The sequence below is a fragment of the Canis lupus genome, chromosome 15, assembly GCF_048164855.1.
Source record: "Canis lupus baileyi chromosome 15, mCanLup2.hap1, whole genome shotgun sequence".
In the NCBI taxonomy this organism is placed as follows: domain Eukaryota; kingdom Metazoa; phylum Chordata; class Mammalia; order Carnivora; family Canidae; genus Canis; species Canis lupus.
In genome coordinates, this window is record NC_132852.1 from 35,158,299 (window position 1) to 35,180,647 (window position 22,349).

Sequence of the window (22,349 nt, forward strand, 5' to 3'; positions counted from 1 at the left end):
GAGGCAGTAAAGTTTTTGAAGGTGGTCTCTGATTAAGAAAGAGGGGCCAGAGGACACTCAGAGGGTAGGGTGCTCATCTGGCTTAGGTTTTGATCTATAGTGCCTAGCATTTAGTAAGTGTGTGCTCACTGAATGATTGAACACACTAAAAGAGGACCAATTGGAGAGTCCATCAGAAGGGAGGCCTTTATGAATGCAGAGTGCTTGACATTGCTCTCTTGGGCCTCAATTGAGTGAAAGCTCTGCAGAGGTGGGCAAATCCAGGAGTCAGGAGAAGATGGATTGGTGATGATCCCCAAGAGCAAACTGTTTTTTTTTTTTTTTTTTTTTTTTAAGACTGTATTTATTTATTCACGACAGAGAGAGTTAGAGAGAGAGAGAGATTGGCAGAGACATAGGCAGAGGGAGAAGCGGGCTCCCTAAGTGGAGCCTGATGCAGGACTCGATCCCAGGACCCCAGGAACATGCCTTGAGCCAAAGGCAGACACTCAACCACTGAGCCACCCACTTGCCCCCAAACTGGGGGGTTTTGGTCTCTCCCTGAGGAGCAAGACATGGATGTACATTTAGTCACTGACCATTTTACTTTTATAGGGAAAGGGAGACGCCAGCTATGGCATTTTAGTTAATAGTCACTCATAAGCAGCATTGGATTCTCTCAACCCACGTCTCTGATCTTTGCCTATTGAAGCTACTTGGGTAATTGGTGTTTATGAAGCCTGTCTTTACCACCACTGCCACTGCTACTACTGTTATTATTAACTGTTGGTTATGGTTCCTGAGTGCAGAATTCTTTGAGTATTTTATCTCAGTAAGTCTTTTCAATAATCCTGGGACTCAGGGACCATTATCCTGCTGGAAGTACTCTGCAAGGCACAGGAAGTTGGTCACCTTCATTTGAGGTCACACAGGTGGTAAGTATAGAGCTGCAGTTGGTGCCAGGCCTGTGTGACTCCAGTGTCTGCGCTCTTCATCTGTGCCTGCCTCCTCCCACTGGTGATGTTTGTGCTCATCCCAGTTGAGAGTCCTGGGGACCACGTGGGAGGTGAATTCAGCGATGTCTTTGCCACCGGGAAGCTTAAGGTTTAGTTGGAGAGATGAACACAGCACACACAACTGTGCTGCTAAAAATCTTGGTGCATCTTTATAGCAAGATAAGTTATTGTTGAGTTGAATGGCCCAGATGCCAATAGTTTGGTTAAAGGAGAGGGGTTGTAGTTTTCCTCTGGGCTGCCCATCTAGGGAAATGTGGGACCTCAAGGTGGAGTCTTATAAGTTCTCAGGTCTGGGAAATAAGAGATCAAGGATCAGATTCTGGCTCTGCCATGAAATTATTTTGTACATTAGGTAAGTTATTTGTTTTCTCTGGGCTAGAGGCCCTCTAGATGATCTTTAACATGGCTTTTGGCCCCTGACTTCTGATGGGCTAACAATAAACTCCTGGAGTGTAGCAACATTGCTTAACTTGTATTTACTAAATACATCTTGTGTGCCATACACCAGTATAGATGCTGAGGTTCCAACAGTGAATAGATCACATCTTTGCCTTCATGGAGTGTATGCTGTAGGTGAGAAGATGGATGATTTAAAAAAATGTGGCAGGGAGAGTGAGGGTCACCCTTCATGGAGGGGGTGGTGCTAGATATGAAAGGATGAGTGAGATAAATCATTACCACCAAGTAATCACCAAGTGATTTCCATTTATAGGGCATTTTATAGGTTTGGATTTGTTTTCTTACAATATCTCATTTGATTGTTATGCAACCTGTCCCAAGCAGAGCTGAAGGGGAAGAGGAGTGTATTTCTGTGTGAAGGGAGCAGCAGTCATGTGGGAGCAGAGGCAGCACCAAGGAGGGAGGTGAGCTTGCTTTGTTAGATGAGGTTTAAGGTCAGGTTCTCTAAAAGAAGATCCCAAGACTGGGAATCAGGCACCGAGATAAGGATTTGTGCTCATTTCTTTCTTTTTCTTTTTCAAGATTTTGCTTCTTTATTTGAGGGGGTGGGGGAGAGAGAGAGAGAGAGAGAGCACGCGCGCGAGAGTGCACATGCATAAGTAAGGGGAGCAGCAGATGGAGAGGGAGAGCAGCAGACTCTCTGCTGAGTGGGGACCCCAACATTGGGGCTCAATCCCAGGATCCTGAGATCATGACCTGAGCCTGAAGTCTGATGCTTAACTGATGAACCATCCAGGTGCCCCTGTGGCAAGTTCTTAAGGAAATGTTCTCTGGAAACTTTCAAAAGAGCTGGGACGCAGGACAGGAAAGCAGAGGAAGCCAGACAAGGATCTGACTCAAGCAGAAGTTGGTAAAGGGTAGGCCTCAGCCTGATGCTGTAGTGGGGCTCACAGTAAGTTAGGCCTCAGAGTTGTCCAAGGGAAATTGGCTTTCACTTGCTCCACTGGACAGTCAATGGTTTCAGCTCCATAAATGGCAAAATAGCTCCAGTAGCCTGAAGGCTGTGCTCTGAAGCAGAGCTGTGGGTGCCACACATGGTGGACACAGCAACCATATCTGGTCATAGGACATACAGCAGGTGTACATCAGAGCTCAGCATGCATGAACCAGGTACAGCCCTGAATGTCTGACAGAATTTAGAGTTGATGCAACAAAGTATCAACTCAAAGAAATCCAGATTTTTTAAAAAAGATTTTATTTATTTATTCATGAGAGACACAGAGAGAGAGGCAAAGACATAGGCAGAGGGAGAAGCAGGCTCCCTGCAGGGAGCCCAATGCAGGACTGGATTCCAGGACCCTGGGATCATGCCTGAGTCAAAGGCAGACGCTCAACCACTGAACCGCCCCTGTGCCCCAAAATCCAGGTTTTTGATACAGGTAGTGGTGACACCAAACCAATATGGGATGAAACCCATTAGCTAAAAAGGACCCCTATAAATGGAAACTTTCAATATTATTGCTATGGCCACTGATTTGGCTAATGCATCTAAAAATCAATATGCTGACAGTATCAAGCATGCAAATAGTTCTTGAATTGAAACAAACATTGGCTAGATTTCCCTGAAAACATTACTATGATATTATAGCACCAGCACCTGTATTTTAATTTAATGTTGGTCCCTATCATGAGAGTGGAGCTAAAATACCTTAGTTAGGCTGCTCTACTTTATTACAGTGACCTATAGTGACTATGTTTTAGTTGCACAGCAATGCTTATCTTCCACCCTTGTGATGCCCACTTGGCTAAGTAATTGCAAGACTAAATTATATAGCCCTGAACAAAGGATAAACAGAAGCATGAAAGTGCTGTTGTAGTAGATGGTTGTTCTTGTCAAATTTACTCTGTAAAGTGTATTTTCTCTCTATTGCCAAAAAAATACTGAGGTGCTTTTACTTTCCAAAGGCCATGGTGTGAATTATGGATCATAACATTCAGAAAGATCATATCTCTCCTTTTAACTCTGAGGCCGCAGTGAGAGTCCTTTTGCCTATTTTTTTTTTTTTTTAAACCTGAAAGCAGTTTTTTTTTTTTTTTTTTTTTTGAAAGGGGCAAGGAGCGTTAGCTGTGTTGACAAAAAGGTAGATATTTGGCTATTTTGGCTATTTGGTTATTTATTTATTTATTTATTTATTTTTTAAAATTTTGGCTATTTGGATATTTTAGTACAAAGAATATAGAAACATGATAGCAATATATAGAACATATAAACAGACAACTTTTTGTGTTAAAGGCTAGGTGAAAATTGGTATTTAAAAAAATTTTTTTTTTTTGTTTGAAGCCTCCTTGAGCAAAATTTGGCTGAAATCCATTAAGATTTAAAAGATTTGCAGCACCTGGGTGGCTCAGTGGTTGAGCATCTGCCTTGAGTTCAGGTCGTGATCCTGGGGTCCTGGGATCAAGTCCAGCATCAGGCTCTTTGCAGGGAGACTGCTTCTCCTGCCTATGTCTCTGCCTCTCTTTCTCGCTCCATGAATAAATAAAATCTTAAAAAAATTTTTTTTCTACATCGTATGCTTCACTCTGTCAAAATGCCAAGAACCGGTAAGATAAGTTTTTAAAAAATAGCCAATACATGCATATGGTACAAAATTAAAAATGTGGGACAGCTGATCTGGTGACAAGTTCCTCCCTTCCAGTCCCGTCTGCCAGCCACATACTCCCCTAACTAGAGGCAACCCACATCACCACATTCTTGTGTATCTATCCAGAGATGGTCTCTGCATATAAAAGCATATTGATAATTTTCAGATCTTCAGCAGTTGTTTGAGCAAAGTGTTTATCAGTCATGCAATTTGTGTTATTGGCATAGTAACGTTCCATGTAGTCAGATGATCGCAAGGGCTAAGTAGAATTTCTGGCACACCTTTGTCCATATTGTCTGTGTTAATGGCAGGATGCAGAATTCCTTTGGGGGAAAAAAATTCTAAAGGAAGATTTCAAGCGACAGATCTGTACATACACCATAATGCGAAGGGAAAGTTATTATCCAGTTAATGTTTTTAGAATTGAAATTATGTATGGATTTGTTGAGAATTAATATAAAATACTATAGTAATCTTGTATGTCTTAAAAAAAAATCATCATCTTCTTTATCACAAGATGGTACTTTGTCTAAATTAAAAGGAAGTGAAAACTGAGGCGCTTTGGGACAATCGTGTTTGTAGTTAGTGCTCCTTGATATTAAAGTCCAACCAACTAAAGAAGAGGGAAGCTGTGAATTTCAACTGAGGCTTTACCAAGGTGGAATGGCGGTAAAACTGTTCTAAGTTTTCTTAACGTTTGCCTTTGGTCATATTGTTAATGCTTTGCTTTGAGGTTTCACCCTTCAGATATATTTGATATATCTCTTGTATATATCTATTTTATGTGTTAATGTAACTATTTATATACAAACGAAAGCCTTTTTTAAAAAATATTTTATTTTTTCTTGAGAGACATAAGAGGCAGAGACTCAGGCAGAGAGAGAAGCAGGGAGCCCAGTGCGGGACTCGATCCCAGGACCCTGGGATCACGACCTGAGCCAAAGGCAGACACTCAACCACTCAGCCACCCAGGTGCCCCAAGAATGCCATTTTATTATTCAAATAATTTCTCTAAGGCAAAGCAGGAAAACTGTATATATGGAAGGGGGCTGCATACTAGATTTTGCTCCTGAGCCCATTCTCTGTGTTTGTATCTGCTGAGTGCAGGACAACGTGCAATGTGTACCTTAATTAAGGAAACACCCATTTTTTTTTTAGCCTCGTGTCTTCATCTGTAAAATAGGGGTAATGATATTAATTATCTCTATCTCTGACATAGTTGTTGTGAAGATTAAATAGAGTAATGTATGTGAAAATGCTTGCATAACTCTAAAGTATCACTGAGATGTCATTTGCTAACGGCAAGGCATTTATCCTAGGGCTTCCTGGAATGTCAGCAGCAGTGGTGCACAGGGAGTAGAGAGGAAGGGGCAGATCTAGAGGCCACACGAAGGAAGAAAATGTCTGGCTTGGTGACTGATGGGAGGGTGAAGGAGAGCAGTCGGAGAGTTCGTGCCAGGCTGACTGGGAGAGAATGCAGGGCATTGGGGAACAGAGCCAATTCCAGGATGGAGGGGAAATGACTCCTGAGTTTGAGGCACGTGTGGAGGAGGCTGCCTTGAGCACAGGGGTGAAGGACTGACCTTATTGAGTTTAAGGTTTTAATGCCATTACAGTGGCTAGTAGTTGGAGTCCTGGAACCTGAACATGTCCTGGGGATTATCTAGAGCCTGGGTCTTGGACGGTGTCTTTAGGTTACTATCACCAGGACTGGGGGAAGGAAATAAAGGTACTGGGAATGTGGTGTCCAAGAGGCTTGCTTACCCATCATGAAGTCCATCCTGGCTGAAGCCAGTGCTGATGCATGTCAACAGTCAACAGAAAGGAGGCATCCAGTTAATAGAACACAAGCATTGCACCAACATAGCAGTTCATGATAGAGTTGACTTCTCTGGAAGGCAAAGGTTAAATGCATATTTTGAACTAGAGAATGAGGAGAGTAGCCATGGGCATTTCACATTATCAGGAAGTATAGCTATAGAATGGAGGGGAGGGGAGGAGATGTGTTTCATATCACAGCAGCAGGTCAGGCCACTGTCAGGGTCACCTCATGCCTGGGAATAGCTTGGTTATGTTCTTTTTAGTTTTTCTCCCATTCTGGGATGAGGGCTGTGGAATGTGGGGCAGAAGGAATTATGCTCTCCCCTCCATTCCCATCACCCAGCTCTTCTTGGGAAAATCTTTCTTTTCTGAGAGTCTGTGTCTAGCCTTGGCTTCTGGTGGTTTGAGATGTGGTTTTGGCCCATGGGCAGCCATGTTGGCTCATGGCCTAGCTGTGGGATTTCCATATGCAGTCCCTTCCTCCTGCTTTCACTCGTTAACCAGCATGCTGGTCTTGACTGCCTGATGTGTTCTGCTCAGTACCATGGAGGGACATAAGAATTCAGATATAAGATTCAGAATTCCATTCTGAATTCCTGGTCTTTGGGAGTTTGGCACCCAAGAGCCAGTTTGACCAGTTCCTGCCCTGCCTAGCTTGTGCAATTGTATAGGGCCTCTTTTGGTGTAACCCTGCTGGTCCTGCTCTTTTATTTACCTTTCACTGATAATCAACTCTTAGATAATAAGCAGGTCCTTGTACATTTGAAGGATTGTCTCATGGGGGGTGGCATGGTGTAAAGAGGAGGCTCATGAGATTGGAGAGTCAGGAAGAGTTGGGTTTGAATACTAGCCTGACTACTCAGTGTGTGTATGACCTTGGGCAAGTTGCTTTACCTGCTCTGTCCATAGTTTCTTCATCTGTAAAATGGGATTGTTAGGATTAAGTGACAATGCACAGGAGGACCTAGCAGCAGGCCTGGGCCAAAACAGACTTAAATATACATCAGTCTCTTTTTTTCCTTCCTCAAGCTATGCCTTGCCAAAGGACCAGACTGATTCAGCTCCTTGAGGAAGTCATTTTCCCACCGTGAGCCTTAGAGGACTCATGTGGCCAATGATGAGGGATCACCAGAACCTGTTTGTGGTGGTGTTCTGTGAATTTATGACTCTGTAGTTGGTCATTTCTCTGCTCCTTGTTACTCTCAGTAGAAGATGAGAAAGGGAGTAGGAGACACGTGGGTAAAATTTTCTATTTCAACAAGAGATAATGTTACTTCTGGAAAGAAGGCTTACTATGGGAGGTTTGTCACATCTCTGTGTGGGCATCTCAGCTCCTTCCTTGGCGATGGAAGAGAATAAACCCTACGCTTTCCACTCAGGGAGTGGGAACTCCTTTGAGGTCCTTGGTGGCAGGAGAATACTTGAGCAAAAAGCAAGACGTTGGCAGTGTCTTCATAAAAACTGTCAGTCATTTCATGAGAACCCGCCTGGTGCCCTGCATTGTTCCAGAAAATTCAGAATGCTCCCGGCTTACAGACATCCTCACGTAAAATTGCTGCCAGCCACACGTGGCCCTGGAATCCCCTTTCCCTCTCCCTGCCATGGCCCTGCCCTCTCCTCCTCCCTGTTTACTGCTGGTGCAGTAACAGCAGCAGGGCTCAGCCTGTGGGCTGCCGCTGAGCGTGGCTTTCTCAGCAGCTGCTGCATCTCTGGTGCATAGTCAGCAGGACCAGCCAGCGTGTGCAGCAGTGGTCCTCAGAACGGGCCACACCATGGAATCACCATGGAGCTTGGAAAACATACAGGTGCCTGGGCCCTCCCCCAGATCAGTTAAAGCCCTGGGAATGAGGTGTGTGTATTAGTTTGTTCAAGAATATCTGCGGGTGGTTCCCGTGAGCAGTCATCCCACCAGCCTTTCTTCACTCCCCATCTGCTCAGATGCTCTCATTTCAGATGTTTCCTGTCTCTCTCCCCAAACCCTTGACCCTCTTGCAGTTGGGTCTCAGTCCTTTTATGCCCAGTCCACCCAATTCCCATCCCTAAGAAACCCTGCCTGAGGTCATGGGAACTGCAAACTCAAGTGACAGCCCCGTTCAAAACATGGGCAAGTCTTTCCAAAGAAATGTCATTCACCAGTGGTGGATGGGAGGTCTTCGGTACTCTGTATGTAGCAGGCTTTAATGGACTGGTTTGGGAACTTTCCACCATGCAAATAGTGTTTTCATTTAAAAACTGAGGAGTTCAGGGGTGCCTAGGTAGCTTAGTCAGTTAAGCAGTTAAACGTCTGACTTCTGATTTCTGCTCTGGTCATGAACTTGTGGTTCTGGGAGGGAGCACCAAGTTGGGCTCTGCCCTCAGCGAGGAGTCTGCTTGAAGATTCTCTCTCCTTCCCCCTCTGCTCTTCCACCCTGCTTCTGCACTTTCTCTCTTTCAAAATATTTTTTAAAATATTTTATTTATTTGACAGAGAGCACACAGGCAAGGAGAGCAGTAAAGGGAGAGGGAGAAGCAGGCTCCCCATTGAGCAGGGAGCCCGATATGGGGCTCTCTATCCCAGGACCCTGGGATCATGACTTGAGCTGAAGGCAAATGCTTAACTGGCTGAGCCACCCACAAGCCCCTCTCAAAATAAGTAAATAAGTCTTTTAAAAGTAATAATAAATAAATAAAAATTGAGGAGTCTGCTCTGTAGAGGAATAAGATTCTACTCATGTCTTCAGTGTGTTTAAAATCTAGTAAGAAGAGGCTTAAACTCAAAAATACACCCCAATCAGAATCAAGGGCTAGATTTTTGTCATGTAGACCCATTGTTCTCAAACTTGGACCTGTGTAAGGATTACTTGGGAACATTTAAAAAAATGTGCATGTTCCATTTGACTCTGATTCAGTATGTTTTGGGTGAGGCCTAAGCCTGGGTCTTTTTGAGCAAGCTCCCCAGGAGATTCTGATGTGCACAACAGTTGGAGAATTGGTGTTCATGAATTCCGAGATGGGAGGGGTCAGGGTCAGACTGCAGCCTGGAGAAGGCTTTGTGAAGATAGATCCTCTTGTCCTTTCCTTGGAAGAGATGGTGCCACATCCTGGAAAGGCAGCTTGCACAGGCTTTGACACCTTGCCCCTCCCCACATGCTGTTTCTTGGCGCTCCTGGCCTGACAACTGGCTGCCGAGGTCCTTAGCTCAGGCATGTTGGCACATTCTTCCTTGACCAGGAAGTTTCTGCCTGGGGCTGCCACCCTGGCAGCGAGCTGTCACCATTAATCTCCTAGGTCCAGTAATTGGAGTGGACACTGAACCATTACTGAGATCAAGGCTCAGTGATCCTGGAGCTGTTTTCTCCTGTCATTCATCTCCCCCTGGGTGGGGAGGAAGATGGGGGAAACTGCATTTACAGATACTTCATCATATTTTCTTGGCTTCTCATGGTAGAGAGGATGTACATGTAAGCCTAGGAGCAGACTGTGGGGTGGGCTGTGGGGGAGGGAGGTGAAGATGCCCCCGCCCCCAGGTAACTGGGCCAGGAGAACTGCTTCAGTGTCTTTCTGCAGTGGGAGAGCTGAAGGGGGTCAGGGGACTGAGGGTGGAGCACCTCTGGAGGGCGGAGGGGATGAAGTAGTTGAAATCTGATCGGCTCATATCTGTCATTACATGTGGGTTAGTGTCCGAATGGCTCCCCAAGTCCCACTTCATCACTCATACTTCCAGATAGGGCTCTGGAGGCTTTTGGGCTGTGGTTTGGGGTGATGAGAGTGAGTTGTGCAAGACCAGCCCTGAGACTTGGCATCTGCATCTTGTAATTAGCGTTGTGGGCCAGGGAGAGGAGCCGCCATGGGCTAGGCTCTCCTTATAGATTTTCATGGAATTCTCATAACAAGCCTATGAAATAGGGTTTCCTGTCCCTCTTTTATAGGTAAAGAAACCTGCCTGCAGTTATAGAGTGATAATGTCACAGCTAGTATTCCAACAGCTCAAGCTTTTAAAATTTTATTGTGTTGCTTCTAGAGCATTGGGTTGAAGTCAGGAGACCTGAGCTTTAGTTCAGGCTCTGCCACCAATTATGTGACCTTGGACAAATCCCCTCACAAATCCCCCCACTTTCCTCCAGTGCCAAATGGAGGCTGGGAGTGGGCCAGGTGCTCAGTGTTTGGCAGAGGCCGGTGGCTTTGTGTGTCCCAGGAGGCAGCTTTACTCTGTGTGGAGGTGTCTGCCCAAAGTGGTCCACATTCTCCTTGGGGCAGTGTCAGGTGCACACTGGCCTTTTGGAGTAGCCTGTGGCTCCTTTTTGGACTCTGATTGAAGGGCACAGAGCCTATCTCTCTTTACTCAATAGAGGTTTCCTTAAAAGTAAATAAAATGCAATCACTGTGTATTTGAAAAAAAAAAAAAAGTAAATCAGATCATCCATATTTGAAATGCTAATGTGGCTTCTCAAAGTCAGCATTTAGATTTATGGCCTAATTTGATTTAAAAAAAAAGGGGGGGTTATAGGGGACTATATCCTTTCTGAATTTCTTACGTTAAAATTTAAGGGCCCTGAGAATCCTTTTATTGTGGCATTATCCCCACCCATTTTCTCATGTATAGAAAACTTCACACCTTGCATTTGCTTCACGTGATGCGTGTTAATTCAGATAGCTTGGGCCAAGAAGGGTTCTTCACTACCATCCAAGATACTTCGTAAGGGCAGTCTCCTGGAATGACAGGTTATTTCACTGCTAACCATTTAGGAAATTTACTAAATTCTCCTTATCCAAGATTCATCTCTGTTTATTGCTTTGAAATAACTCCAGGTAATGGGGGCTTCAAGGTTATTTTCTGAGGCTTATACAACAGTTTAAAGATCACCAGGACCCATAGACCGGTTCTCAAGGTCCATGGGGGAGTGGATTTTCCAGGTTATAAATAAGAAACTCCACAGCTGAAGTTTCTAATATTGGTCATTTCTTTGGTATGCTGTCATCCTTGGGTCTTCATTACTTCATTTCTGACAGTGGAGAAATGAGAAATCCAAGGACATTGTGCCAAGGCAGAACATTGCCTGACAAGGTGCTTGTGAGTTTCTTGCTTTTTTGATAGAACGTTTGCTTTGTGTTTTACAGTGTACAGACATCATTCCAGTTGGCACTCATAATAATCCTGAGAAATAAACTAAACAACTTTTAAAAATTTTGTATTGTGTGGATCTGTACCCTGTTTATTACAAAAAGAATTTGAAGTGGCATAAAGCAGGACCAAGCCAACAAAGAGACCAGAGCAGTCAGGAAGGAAAGACTAGAATAGCTAATACTTGTTGAGAGTCATCTATGTACCAGGGACAATTCCAAGGTGCCCTTAAACGTATTAACTCATCCTTATGACTGCCTTGTGAGGTAGGAACTGCTATTCTCCCTATTTTTACAGAAAGGAAGAGTGGGGCTTAGTGGTTAAGGAGCTTATTCACTGCCAAATGGTGGAGCTCACACTTTGAACCACTGTCCTAGAACACATCCTGCTATAGTAAGTAAGGCCAAGGGTAAGGTTAGTGTAAGTACAGCCATGGCAAGAATTATCACTGTTTTACAGAGGAAGATGAGCTAAGGAATGTAAGTGGCTTGCTTGAGTTGCAAAGCCAGGACTAGACTTGGTCTTCTTACTCCTAGTGCTGTTCCCATTGCCTCCTATAGCATCATACTTCTTAAAATGAAAAACCTGTCTTTCAGAACCTGGCTGTTGGAGCAGGAGCCGTTGGATCTTTGCAGCTGACCTACATCTCCAAGGTAATGTTCACATGGAGTCTGGGGATTCACGGTCTCTAAGTATGTTTAGTATCTAAGCAAAGAATGTCTAATTCTTCGGGCATTAGTATTTGGGTGTGTTGAATGGACAGTGAAGTGCTCCCCTGTCCTTATGTTTGCCTTTGGAAGCTATGCTGCTGACCAGGGATGTACCGAGTGTGGTTAGCAGGTTCTTGGAGGGTAAGCCTGAAGTCTCCTACTCCTGGAATACATCATGGACGCAGCAATGCTCCTAGCTCCTGCCAAGGAGGCAGAGGTGCTGGGGGTACACCAAGCAGCCAATGGCAAAACCCCCCATTGACTATAGGAGATTCTCCCAAGGGGTATTGTTCAATAGTAGCAGCTCAGAAAGAGTTGAAGCTGTGCTGGATTATTTAACACCTGGACAGGATTACTGTGGAGGGAAGGCTAGGAGAGCCCCAGGAAGGCACTCAGTTGTGTCAGAGAACCTTTCACTAGCCAGATGCCCGCTGGAGAGTCTGGCAAACGGGCCGGCAGGCCATCCCTGGTCCAATTAGTGCAGATGGAGCAAGGGCAGCCCATCTTCGGAGCTGAGCCCCCAGGGGGATGGGGGCTGCAAGCTGGTCGATGATGCCCACACGTAGCTGCTGAATTTAGCTTCTTTTAGGGACCCCTCCCTGGAACAGGCACCAGTGCTGACCTGTGATGCAGCAGAGATAAAAAAGGCTGGGGATTTAGAGCCTTGCCAGAAAGAGGAACTCTTTGTCCAGTGAGAAGAGCCAGGTGGCTCCCAGCCAGCACTGAGGTTCCGGAAGTCCTGTTCCCCCTACGCACCCCTCGCTTCAGGCCTCTTGGGGAGTCTCTGCTTCCTTGTCCATGTTCTCCCACCCTTGGGTTGAGACAAGGTACATGTGGGGGGGCCCTCATCTGAATGATCACTGGCTCCTTTTCATAAATGAACTTTGGGAACCCTGGTGTCCAGCCTTCCATCGCAGCTGGCCAGGGGGTGTTTGGAGGTTGAGGCGGCTGCAGGGCTGCAGACAGTGCTGGAAGACCCAGCTGGGTACAGAGAAAGAAGATGCAGGGCAGGGTTTGAGCGGAGATAATGACCTAGGGGGAAGGGGGCAGGGCTTAAAGCGAAGTTTTGCTAGCACAGCTGTGGGCAATTTGCGCTTGCCTTGTGGTAAGAGATGTGGCTGCCTGTGGGGCCAGGCGGCCCAGAGGCCTGGGCCTTCCCCTCTCCTGTCCGGTCTTGCTGTGGGCTTGTTAGGTCTTTCTCTAGGAGGCTTGGAGGAACAGAATCAGAGAGGGGGAGCAGAGAACCTCTTTATTAGTGAAACTCCAAACCTTCTCCTGTTTGAGAGGGTTTGGGAGACTTTTTTTTTTTTTTTTTTTTTTTTTGACTCGGGACTAGTGAATACAATCTCCTGCTGAATCATGATTTATAAATGCAGCTCAGATGAGGGTTTTTAGAATTAGCTTTGGAGGCTGCCTCATTTAGAAAGGATGGACCTGCCTTTTAGCCCTTCCTGGGAGATGCAGGCCTGGGTGGGTGTTTTGCAAAACCCACAGCTGCCCCAGGGTCAGGTTACATGGAGCTGACAGCCTTTAACTCCTGCCTGACCCAGTGCCAGAAAGCAGGGGTTTTCCCAGAAACACACTTAGTGGTGGTACTGGCATCAAATTCAACATTCCAGCTTATTTCTTGTTAAGCCCTGGGGAGCCCCTCCCAGAGTAAAGCGTTTCACCATGATATCGACCTGGCTCATGGCTATGTGTGGTCTTTGCAGGGGTGTTCTTCTGTAGCTCACTCTTGAGGGCTAGTGTTGGGAAGATGGGTTCCTTCAGAAAGGCCAGCAGAGGTGAAAGTCCTTGACTTGGGACACCTGGGTGGTTCAGTGGTTAAGTGTCTGCCTTTGGCCTAGGGTGTGATTCCAGGGTCCTGGGATTGAGTACTGCATCGGGCTGCCCTCAGGGAGCCTGCTTCTCCCTCCACCTATGTCTCTGCCTCTCTCTCTCTCTGTGTCTCTTGTGAATAAATAAATAAAATACTAAAAAAAAAAAAGTCCTTGACTTAATGTCAGCCAGGGCATGGATGGCCGCAGAACCAAGTTTGGGGCAAATTAGAAAATGATGGAAAGTGGCCTTCCTGCCACAACCTTCCCACCTCACCTGATGGCTCTTCTCTTCTGTGCAGCTGGCTCCAGTGTCCCACCCCCTGCTTGTGTCCTGCCTTGTCAGGGCATTATCCTCAGTTAGTTATAAGGAAGACCTTCTTGGCACACTGGTTCTTAACTTCTTGTGGTGGTGGGGAGGGGGATGGGTGGTGGTCACAGATCCTTTTGAGTGTTGGATGAAGAGTGTGGGTTCCTTTTCCAGGTAAATTATACATGTGTCTACACACCCTGGTTTTGCCTGTAATTTCAGGGCTCACTGACCTCCAGTGAATGAGGTGACTGGACCACCTCCAGTGGTCCAGAGACCACTGGTTGGAACCTTTCTAGTCATTCTGTGTAGTTGACTTTTTTTTCCCTCTACTCTTGATGCCGCCTCATGGGGCAGAGTCACCCTGGACACTGGGGCAGAGCTACCCCAGAACTTCAAGACCTTATTCTGTTGCTGCTGCTTCTGCTAGAGGGGCCCCAGCTGCACTTCCGGCCAGGGGTAGACAGGATGGGGCTGGCTAGCAGTGCCCTGCGACTGATGAGTTTGCTGCTCCCTGTGGTCTGTGTTTGATCTGATAAGAGCAAGTTCCTGAGAGACTGTTGAGCTGTAGAATGGCCTTGTCTGCGTCAGTATAAGTGACCCGAGCCTGTTCCACTCCTCACATCCTAACCTCGCCTCATTGCTTGCATAACCCAGGACCACTAGTCAACCACTGCTATGTAGCTACTTGACTGTGGCCACCTTAGGGCGTGCAGATGGTAGCACTTGGCCATCCGCACTATAGCTAGTCTGTGAGCCACACTATTTCAGGATCCTCTGTGCCTTCACTACATCTGAATGAAGCTGCACAGTCTGGTCTGATCACCAGTGTGAGGTGGGCTGGAGGCCAGAGGGCTTAAACCTCCCAGGGAGGAGGGAGTTTCCCACCACAGCCCCCTGCATATGAGGGGAAGGCCAGAGCTTCTTTTCCATAGTAAATGAGGCCCATACCTTGGCCCTTCTCCCTCAGGGACACAGCATAGGTGGATATGATTTCATTTTCCTGCTTGGCCATTCTGTGATTATAAGGAGGGAACTAGTAATTGCACTCTGGCTTTGCTAATTGGGAAGCTGAACAGACATTGAAGGTCTTACCCTTGCTAAACGGCCTACAGGCAGAACTAGAACTGATGTCTTGTTGATTCAGCAAGGAGCTAGCTGCTTTGCCAAATAATCCTTCAGCGGTTGGGCATGAGGCAAATTATAGATGTGCGTGCATGTAATCACCCACGTCCCCCGGCTGAAAACTAGATTAACATATAAGAACAAATGAAAAGTCAGGTGATCTCTTAGGTTCAGTTGTAATCTGCATGCCAGCAGCATTCGCTCAGGAGAGGCTGCTAATAAGTTGTGGTCAAAGTGGACCATTTGTCATCCAATCTGGTGAAAAGTCTCTGCCAGTGGGGCTTTCTCTGGTCAGTGATAAATGTCAGTTTCTGGGAGAAAGAGGTGAGTCTCCTAGTAAGTCAGAGAGGGTCTCAGAGTGCCCAGTTTTTCAAAACCACTCTAAAGCTTAAAATAGAAAGGAAGCCATGAGATGAGTGGGTTCTAGGGGCCAGGCAGTTCTCTGATGGTCAGAATGACACAAGAACTGAGGGTGGGACACGCAGGTGTTACAGGCACAAGGACCGTAGAAGGAACGTGGATGCTGAGGGAAGGAGCAAGAAAATGAGTCACTGACACATCAGAACGTCAGACACAACCAGAATAAAGGCTGTGGTTCTGATACAATCCCCTGATCCAAAGCCCAAAAAACAAGGGAGTACAGGGACCAGAACTTGTGATGTCATGGAGCTCTGGTGAGTGGTTTCTGGGAGTAGTGAAGACATGCCCAGGGGCAGCCCAGGTGGCTCAGTGGTTTAGTGCTGCCTTCCGCCCAGGGTGTGATCCTGGAGACCCGGGATCGAGTCCCATGTGGGGCTCCCTGCATGGAGCCTGCTTCTCCCTCTGCCTGTCTCTGCCTCTCTCTCTCTCTCTCCCTGTGTCTCTCATGAATAAATAAATAAAATCTTTTTTAAAATAAAAAAATAAAATTAAGCAATTAATAAAAAAAGAGTTGAAGAAAATAAATGAAAAAATATTAATAAAGTACAAAGGAAGCTAGGTCCTACTTTCCCCATAGAAGCTAGGTCCTACTTTCCCCGTAGAGCTTTTGCAGCATTTATGAATAAATAAATAAAATCTTTAAAAAAAAAAAAAAAAAAGACATGCCCAAATCTGTGACTGAACTCAGAAAGGTGGTTGCACCTTTGCCTAAATCTTTGTTTTTTAGGACTCTTTAATGGCTTTCGTTAGGCCCTAAGGCCTTCACCTCACATTATGGTGAACATATCAGAATATAACCATGTCCTTCATTAATATGATTGGCTATAAAATATTCAAAAGGATTTCAGTCGTTTTACTTTTGGACTGATTTGGCTGAGAACCTCAGTTCGTGATTGGCTCTATTTCTTGGCAGTCATCTTGCATATCTAAGGATTCTTGCGAACTAAGAAAATCAAAACTAGTTATTTTCAAATGTACTGAAATTTTAGTGATGGTTTAATTGAAAAATTAATGAAGTTGACTTAATGTGACATCTTGTAGGCACTTTTTTTTTTTTTTAATTTTCTTTATTTATTCCTGAGAGACACACAGAGAGAGGCAGAGACACAGGCAGAGGGAGGAACAGGCTCCATGCAGGGAGCCCCATGTGAGACTCAATTCCAGAATCCCGGGATCATGCTCTGAGCCAAAGGCAGACACTCAACTGCTGAGCCATCCAGGTGTCTCTTTTTTTGTAAAAAAAAAAAAAAAAAAAAGATTTTATTTATTTATTCATGAGAGACACAGAAAGAGAGGCAGAGATATAGCAGAGGGAGGAGAAGCAGGCTCCATGCAAGGAGCCGGATGCAGGACTCAATCCCTGGAATCCGGGATCAGGCTGTGAGCAAAGGCAGAGATGCTCAACCGCTGAGCCACCCAAGGTGTCCCTCTTGCAGGCTCTTAAAATCCTTGTCACCGCCATTGCTATAATGTTATGTAGATATTTAATGATTTATTTATTAATGTTGAGTATGCTGTGTTCATTTTGTATGTTGGAGGGCAGACATTTTTTTTTTCTGGTCTCATACAAGTTAAGAAGGCTCTTACCTCAAAAGGGGACTGAGAGAATGATGTCCACTGGAGGATTATGACAATGTGGGAGTAGTTCCTAACGTAGGATCTTGGGGAAAAGGGGCCTCCTTAGAAATCCCAGGTATAGTGGTGGAGGCCTGTTCCAGGGAATTCAACTGAACTCCATCAATGGCAGTCACCTCACCTCTTGGCATATGATGGAATATGATTTGTTTTCCTTTATTCATTCAGCGTGTTTGAACCAGAGTGTGGTAGGTTCACCTATGCATGTAGTCAGGAATGTACATGCAATGGGTAGGATTGAAAAGACAAGACAAAATAACACAACAGGAGCTATAAAAATATTTCTACTTTCTTCTCTTCCCTTCCCTTAAATACATAGGTGTGCTCTGATTCTGTGGGCCCCTCTTATTTTCTTGGTTAAGCAGTCAGGGTAGACATAAAGGACATTAATCACTGTGTCCAAATGCACTTCGCCTGACCTTTCTGTGAGCTCTAATTGGAATCTGTGTATTTGTAGCCATACCACCTTTAATTTGGAGAACCGTTTAGGGACAGGTCGGTGGTTGAGAGAGGAGTGGAATCTTACTAGTGTGAACCGGGCAGGTGCAGGTTGTGTAATCCATAGAGAATTTTGTTGGACTTGGGTGGCTTTTAAAAGTGTTTGCAAAGATAAAGATTAAGGTAGACATCAAGATAGTGGTTATCTCGGAGGGGTGGGGGATGGGATTCTATCAGGGAGGGACACACAAAGGGCTTCTAAGAAATAGGACTGATAATGGCCTGTTTCTTAATCTGGATGGTAGTACAGGGTTTCCACTCAATTATCATTCTTTAGAATGTTTATTTATGTTTAATATACCCTTCTTTTTTGTGTGGAAAGTTGCACGGTGAAAAAAATTTTCCCAAAGATACTTTACAGCAATCTTAGAAACCTATTCTTGTTTCTTTTATATATTTTTTATTTGATTTAGGTGAGCATAGCTACACCGAAGCAGAAACCAAAAACTCCATTTTGCTTTGGTAAGTACTGAGCTGGAGGCTGGGTTTTCTGAACACTCCAGCAGCAACTTCCTCTTTGTGTGGAGACAGTCCTGTGATCACATGTGACTTGCGCCCTGCATGTATGAGTGGCTTCAGCCATGGCAATGCTCCTCTGTCTCAAGTGATAACTACTTTCCCTGGTCTTGCTGCAAAGATAGTTAATAACATAAGACGGAGGTACAGGGCCCAGTGACGGTTTTTCCTGACTCTGCAGGGCAGGGTACAGGTATCTACTAGCAGTTTCTGGGAATCCTTCTCTCAGACTCCAGCAGTGGTGTGCTCAGGAAAGATGGAGATTTGGGGGAGTTGGGAGAACAATACTCCCATTGAGTGTCTCAGTGTTGCCACATGAGTGCCAGAGTTGGGAGTGACACAAGAAGTAGAGTCACTCGGTGGATGCTCCTACTTATCATTGGGAGTTATTCGGGTCCTACTGTGTTCTCGATAATGTACTAAGTGCTACAGGCAGATGCTAACAAGTAGCTTCTCTTGTTTATCCAGGGTGGTTCTAAATGTAAGCTCCATGAATCAGGGATATCCCTTTGTTTTGTCACTGCTGTATTCTCAGCAGGTACAGTGGTTCCTGGCATATAGTGGATGTTCAGTAATATTTGTTGAATGAGTGAATGAACTAATGAATTTTGTGTCTATCCCGCCATGTTCGCCTCCTACAGTTCTGGCTTACTTATACTGGGAGAATAAAATGGTCACTTAAGCTGTCTTCTCTCCCAACTTTGGGGTTGGTTCAGGCTTCTTTGGTGCTCTTGCTATCCCATTTCTTTCAAATATCATTGCTGAGCTCAGAAATGAGTATCTCAGATTTTGTGGTCAGCCGATCTAAGCAAGATAAATAATGAACCCAGAAGTAAAATTATTGACCTCATGGAGTGCTCAGAGGAAAGAACAGGTTGAGAATGAGGTCAGGGTCACAGGTTTGATCTCAGGCAAGCTTTGTTCCATTTCCCGACCACAGACAAGACTCCTAAACCCAGGCCAGCTGTGTTAGTGGAAATGAGGAGTACTAGGTCCAAAATTATGTACAGATCACCATGACTATATATAAATCTGTTAGTGCCTCTAAAAGGCAGTTCAGGCTTGTGTCTTGTTGATGGTGGGCCAGAAGCCTCATCACTGTACAACAGCACACGAAGGGGGTGGTTAAAACATGAACAACAACAGGTGTTGTTCTTCTGGCTAATGGAATACTTTATACTTTTAGAGAGAGAGAGAGAGAGCAACTGTAGCCTGCTGCTTCCCATGCAGCTGACCTGGCACCATGGCAGATACCTTCATCTGCTTTGTGGATGCCTCCACCTTCCTCCTTTAAGCATCTAAGTCTTGTGGAGTCTTTCTGTCTTACATGTGTTCTGACCTGGGCTTTTCTCTTTTCCTCTCCTGTGACTATTGCAGTCATCAATGCCCTCTCTCAGAGGTATTTTCTTCAAGCTAATGACCAGAAGGATCTGAAGGACTGGGTCGAAGCCCTGAACCAAGCCAGCAAAATCACCGTACGTATGATTCCTCCTTCTTTCTGGAGGGAGTCAGGGTCTACTTTCAACATGTGGCCTGTTTTGGGGCGGTGGGTATGGGGGTGGGGAAGCTCAGATGACAGCAGGGACTTTCCCAGGAGCCTGTGGAGATCCAGTTCCCCGCTACCTCTTCTTACACCTTGGCTGACTAACCACAAGTTGAACTGAGAGTTTGAGTTTGAATCAAGTTCAAGGGGAAGTTTATGGAGCGTCCTCTTTGTGCTTCCTGGGAGGGCTCCTGGGTAGTGGTGTTTTGGGTAATTCTGGCATGCTGATTCAGAATGTGGTAGGATTGGAAAATGGATTGCTGACCATGAGAAGCAGAGTAAAGGGAAAAGCACATGAAGAGGGAAGTCAGAAGTTTTTACTGGCTTGGGAGCAGGGTGGTGGTGGGGTAGTGTTCTTCCTTTAAGAGGTTGCTTTGGGGGAGGGGGTCATTGGTCCAGGCCAATCACAATCCTGTCCTGAGAAAGTCTTCCATTTGGAAGCATCACTGAGCTAGTTCACTGTTCTATCAAAACTCTCATTTTCGTTGACTTGGCTGATGAACTTCTTGCTTCTTCCTTAGAAATACAGAAAAGGGAGAAGAGTAGGAAAGGGGAGAGGGCAAACTTAATGTTTTGGGGAAAAAACTACACCTTTCATCAATAATAGGCAAACTGGTGGCATGTAAACCATGGTTTGTATGCTGAGAAGATTGATATTCTTTGTTTACTTATTTTTATTATTTTATTATTTAAGTTTAATTTTAATTCCAGTTAGCATACAGTGTTATATTAGTTTCAACTCTACAATACAGTAATTCAACACTCATATACATCACACCGTGCTTATCCTGACAAGTACACTCCTTAATCCCCATCACCTGTTTCACCCATCCCCTGGCCTCCCCTCTGGCAACCATCACTTTGTTCTCTGTAGTCAAGAGTCTGTTTCTTGATTTGTCTCTCATTTTTTCCCCCTTTGCTTGTTTGTTTTGTTTCTTAAATGCCATACATGAGTGAAATCATATGGTATTTGTCTTTTCTCTGACTTATTTCCCTTAACATAATACTTTCTAGCTCCATCCATGTCATTGCAAATGGCAAGATTCCATTCTTCTTTTCCTAATTTTATTTTTAAAGATTTTTATTTATTTGAGAGAGAGCACAAGTGGGGGAAGGACAGAAGGAGAGGGAGAAGTAGACTCCCTGCTGAGCAGGCAGTATGACAGGCTCGATCCCAGGACCTGGAGATATGATCTGGGCAGACTTCTCACTGACCAAGCACCCAGGTGCCCCAAGATTTCATTCTTTTCTATGGCTGAGTAATATCACCATATATTTATATATGCATGTACATGCCACTTCTTTATCCATTCATCAGGACACTTGTGCAGTTGCTGGATCGTAGGGTAGATCTATTTTTAACTATTTTTAACTTCTTGAGGACCTTGTTTTCCACAGTGGCTGGACCAGTTTGTATTCACACTAACAGTGCAAGAGGGTTCCCCTTTTTCCACATCCTCACCAAAACTTGTTGATGCCTGTGTTGTTGATTTTAGCCATTCTAACAGGTGTGAGGTGATATCTCATTGTAGTTTTGATTTGCATTTCCCTGATGATAAGTGATGATGAGCATCTTTTCATGTGTCTGTTGGCCATCTGGATGTCTTCTTTAGAGAAAAATCTGTTCATGTCTTCTGCCCATTTTGTAATTGGAAGATTGATTTTCTGTATCAGTCAGAAATGCTTACGTTCTAGTTACTTCCAATAGTAACCATTGGGGCAGATGATGCTTCCAAATACCTCAGAGTTTCTGTGTGTAGATTAATAGAAGAAATCTGTACACCTCCAGCACTTGCAATGCCAGATCCAAGCAGAGTACAGTTCAGTCATTGAAGTGGTCTGGCTTGTGAGCTTGTTATTTTGTTTGACAAACCTTGGTAAACCCATGAAAAGAGAGAGGATGGAGGGGAGGGAGGGGGATTGTAGCTAACTCATGTTCTTGTACACACAGCTCTAGAGAGCTGGGCTTAATACAGGTTTTCTTCATTCACAGTGGTGTCTTCACCCTTCTGTGTCTTATTACACAGTTTTGGAGTTTCTTTCAATGTCTTATACTTTATTCTCTTTCAGCTTTGTCTCCTGGCTTTCTTCTTCTGTTCCTGTCTGGTACACTGGGCTCGCCATCCTGCAAGGTGGCGGGGGCCTTTCTTTTGTGCCTCATAGGGTTGATCTAGGCGGTGGCCTCTTTTCTGGCCTCATGGAGCAGAAGTTACAAGCCACAGGAGTGGGAAGGAACATGGTGGTGCCCAGAGGCTGGGGAGTCCAGAGGCTTGCTGGGAGATCAAAGCCTGCTGCAGGTCTCCATTGTGTCCAGGATCCCCCTTACTTTCCTTGGCTTGGTTCACACATTCTCTTGCTAAACGTCTCATGGGATAGAAGGAAGAGGAGGGGCACTTTATCTCCTAATCTGTCTGTACCCTGTAAGGGTTTACTCCTTTCTCCATTGCCATATCATATTGTATCTTGTGTTCTTTCTCAGGGAGGCTGGGAAGAGGGAGGATGTGGGGCTGGGCACCACCACATCAGTGGCATGCATACTCATTTTAAGGCGCATTACATACAAAGTGAAGTATCAGGCACTGGGGGGAATACAGAGATAAAAGAAGGAACAGGTCATGTATTGAGCCAAGCTTTCACATATACCATATTATTCACCCCTCTCATATCACTCTTGTAAGATAAGTAGTTTTACCACCATTTTTTTTTTTAGATTAAAAAAATGGAAATCAGAGTCTTGCCCAAAGTCTAGAGGTGAGTAAATGGTAGAGCTGAGATTCAAACCCAGGACACAATGACTTTTAAGACCTAAAAGAA

General features: G+C 45.0%; 1 protein-coding gene across 6 annotated transcripts in view; it reads left to right on the forward strand.

The window, feature by feature from the left end:
* The window catches only part of PLEKHA2 (pleckstrin homology domain containing A2), an 81,964-nt gene that overhangs the window by 30,001 nt on the left and 29,614 nt on the right, over positions 1 to 22,349 (forward strand). For 5 of the 6 annotated variants that reach the window (XM_072776533.1, XM_072776530.1, XM_072776535.1 and 2 more), the window contains 3 exons: positions 11,558 to 11,614; positions 17,890 to 17,938; positions 19,370 to 19,467. In XM_072776533.1, the coding sequence (XP_072632634.1) occupies positions 11,558 to 11,614; positions 17,890 to 17,938; positions 19,370 to 19,467 (204 nt within the window). The remainder of the gene's footprint in view (positions 1 to 11,557; positions 11,615 to 17,889; positions 17,939 to 19,369; positions 19,468 to 22,349) is intronic. The other variant, XM_072776534.1, reaches the window with a different exon arrangement.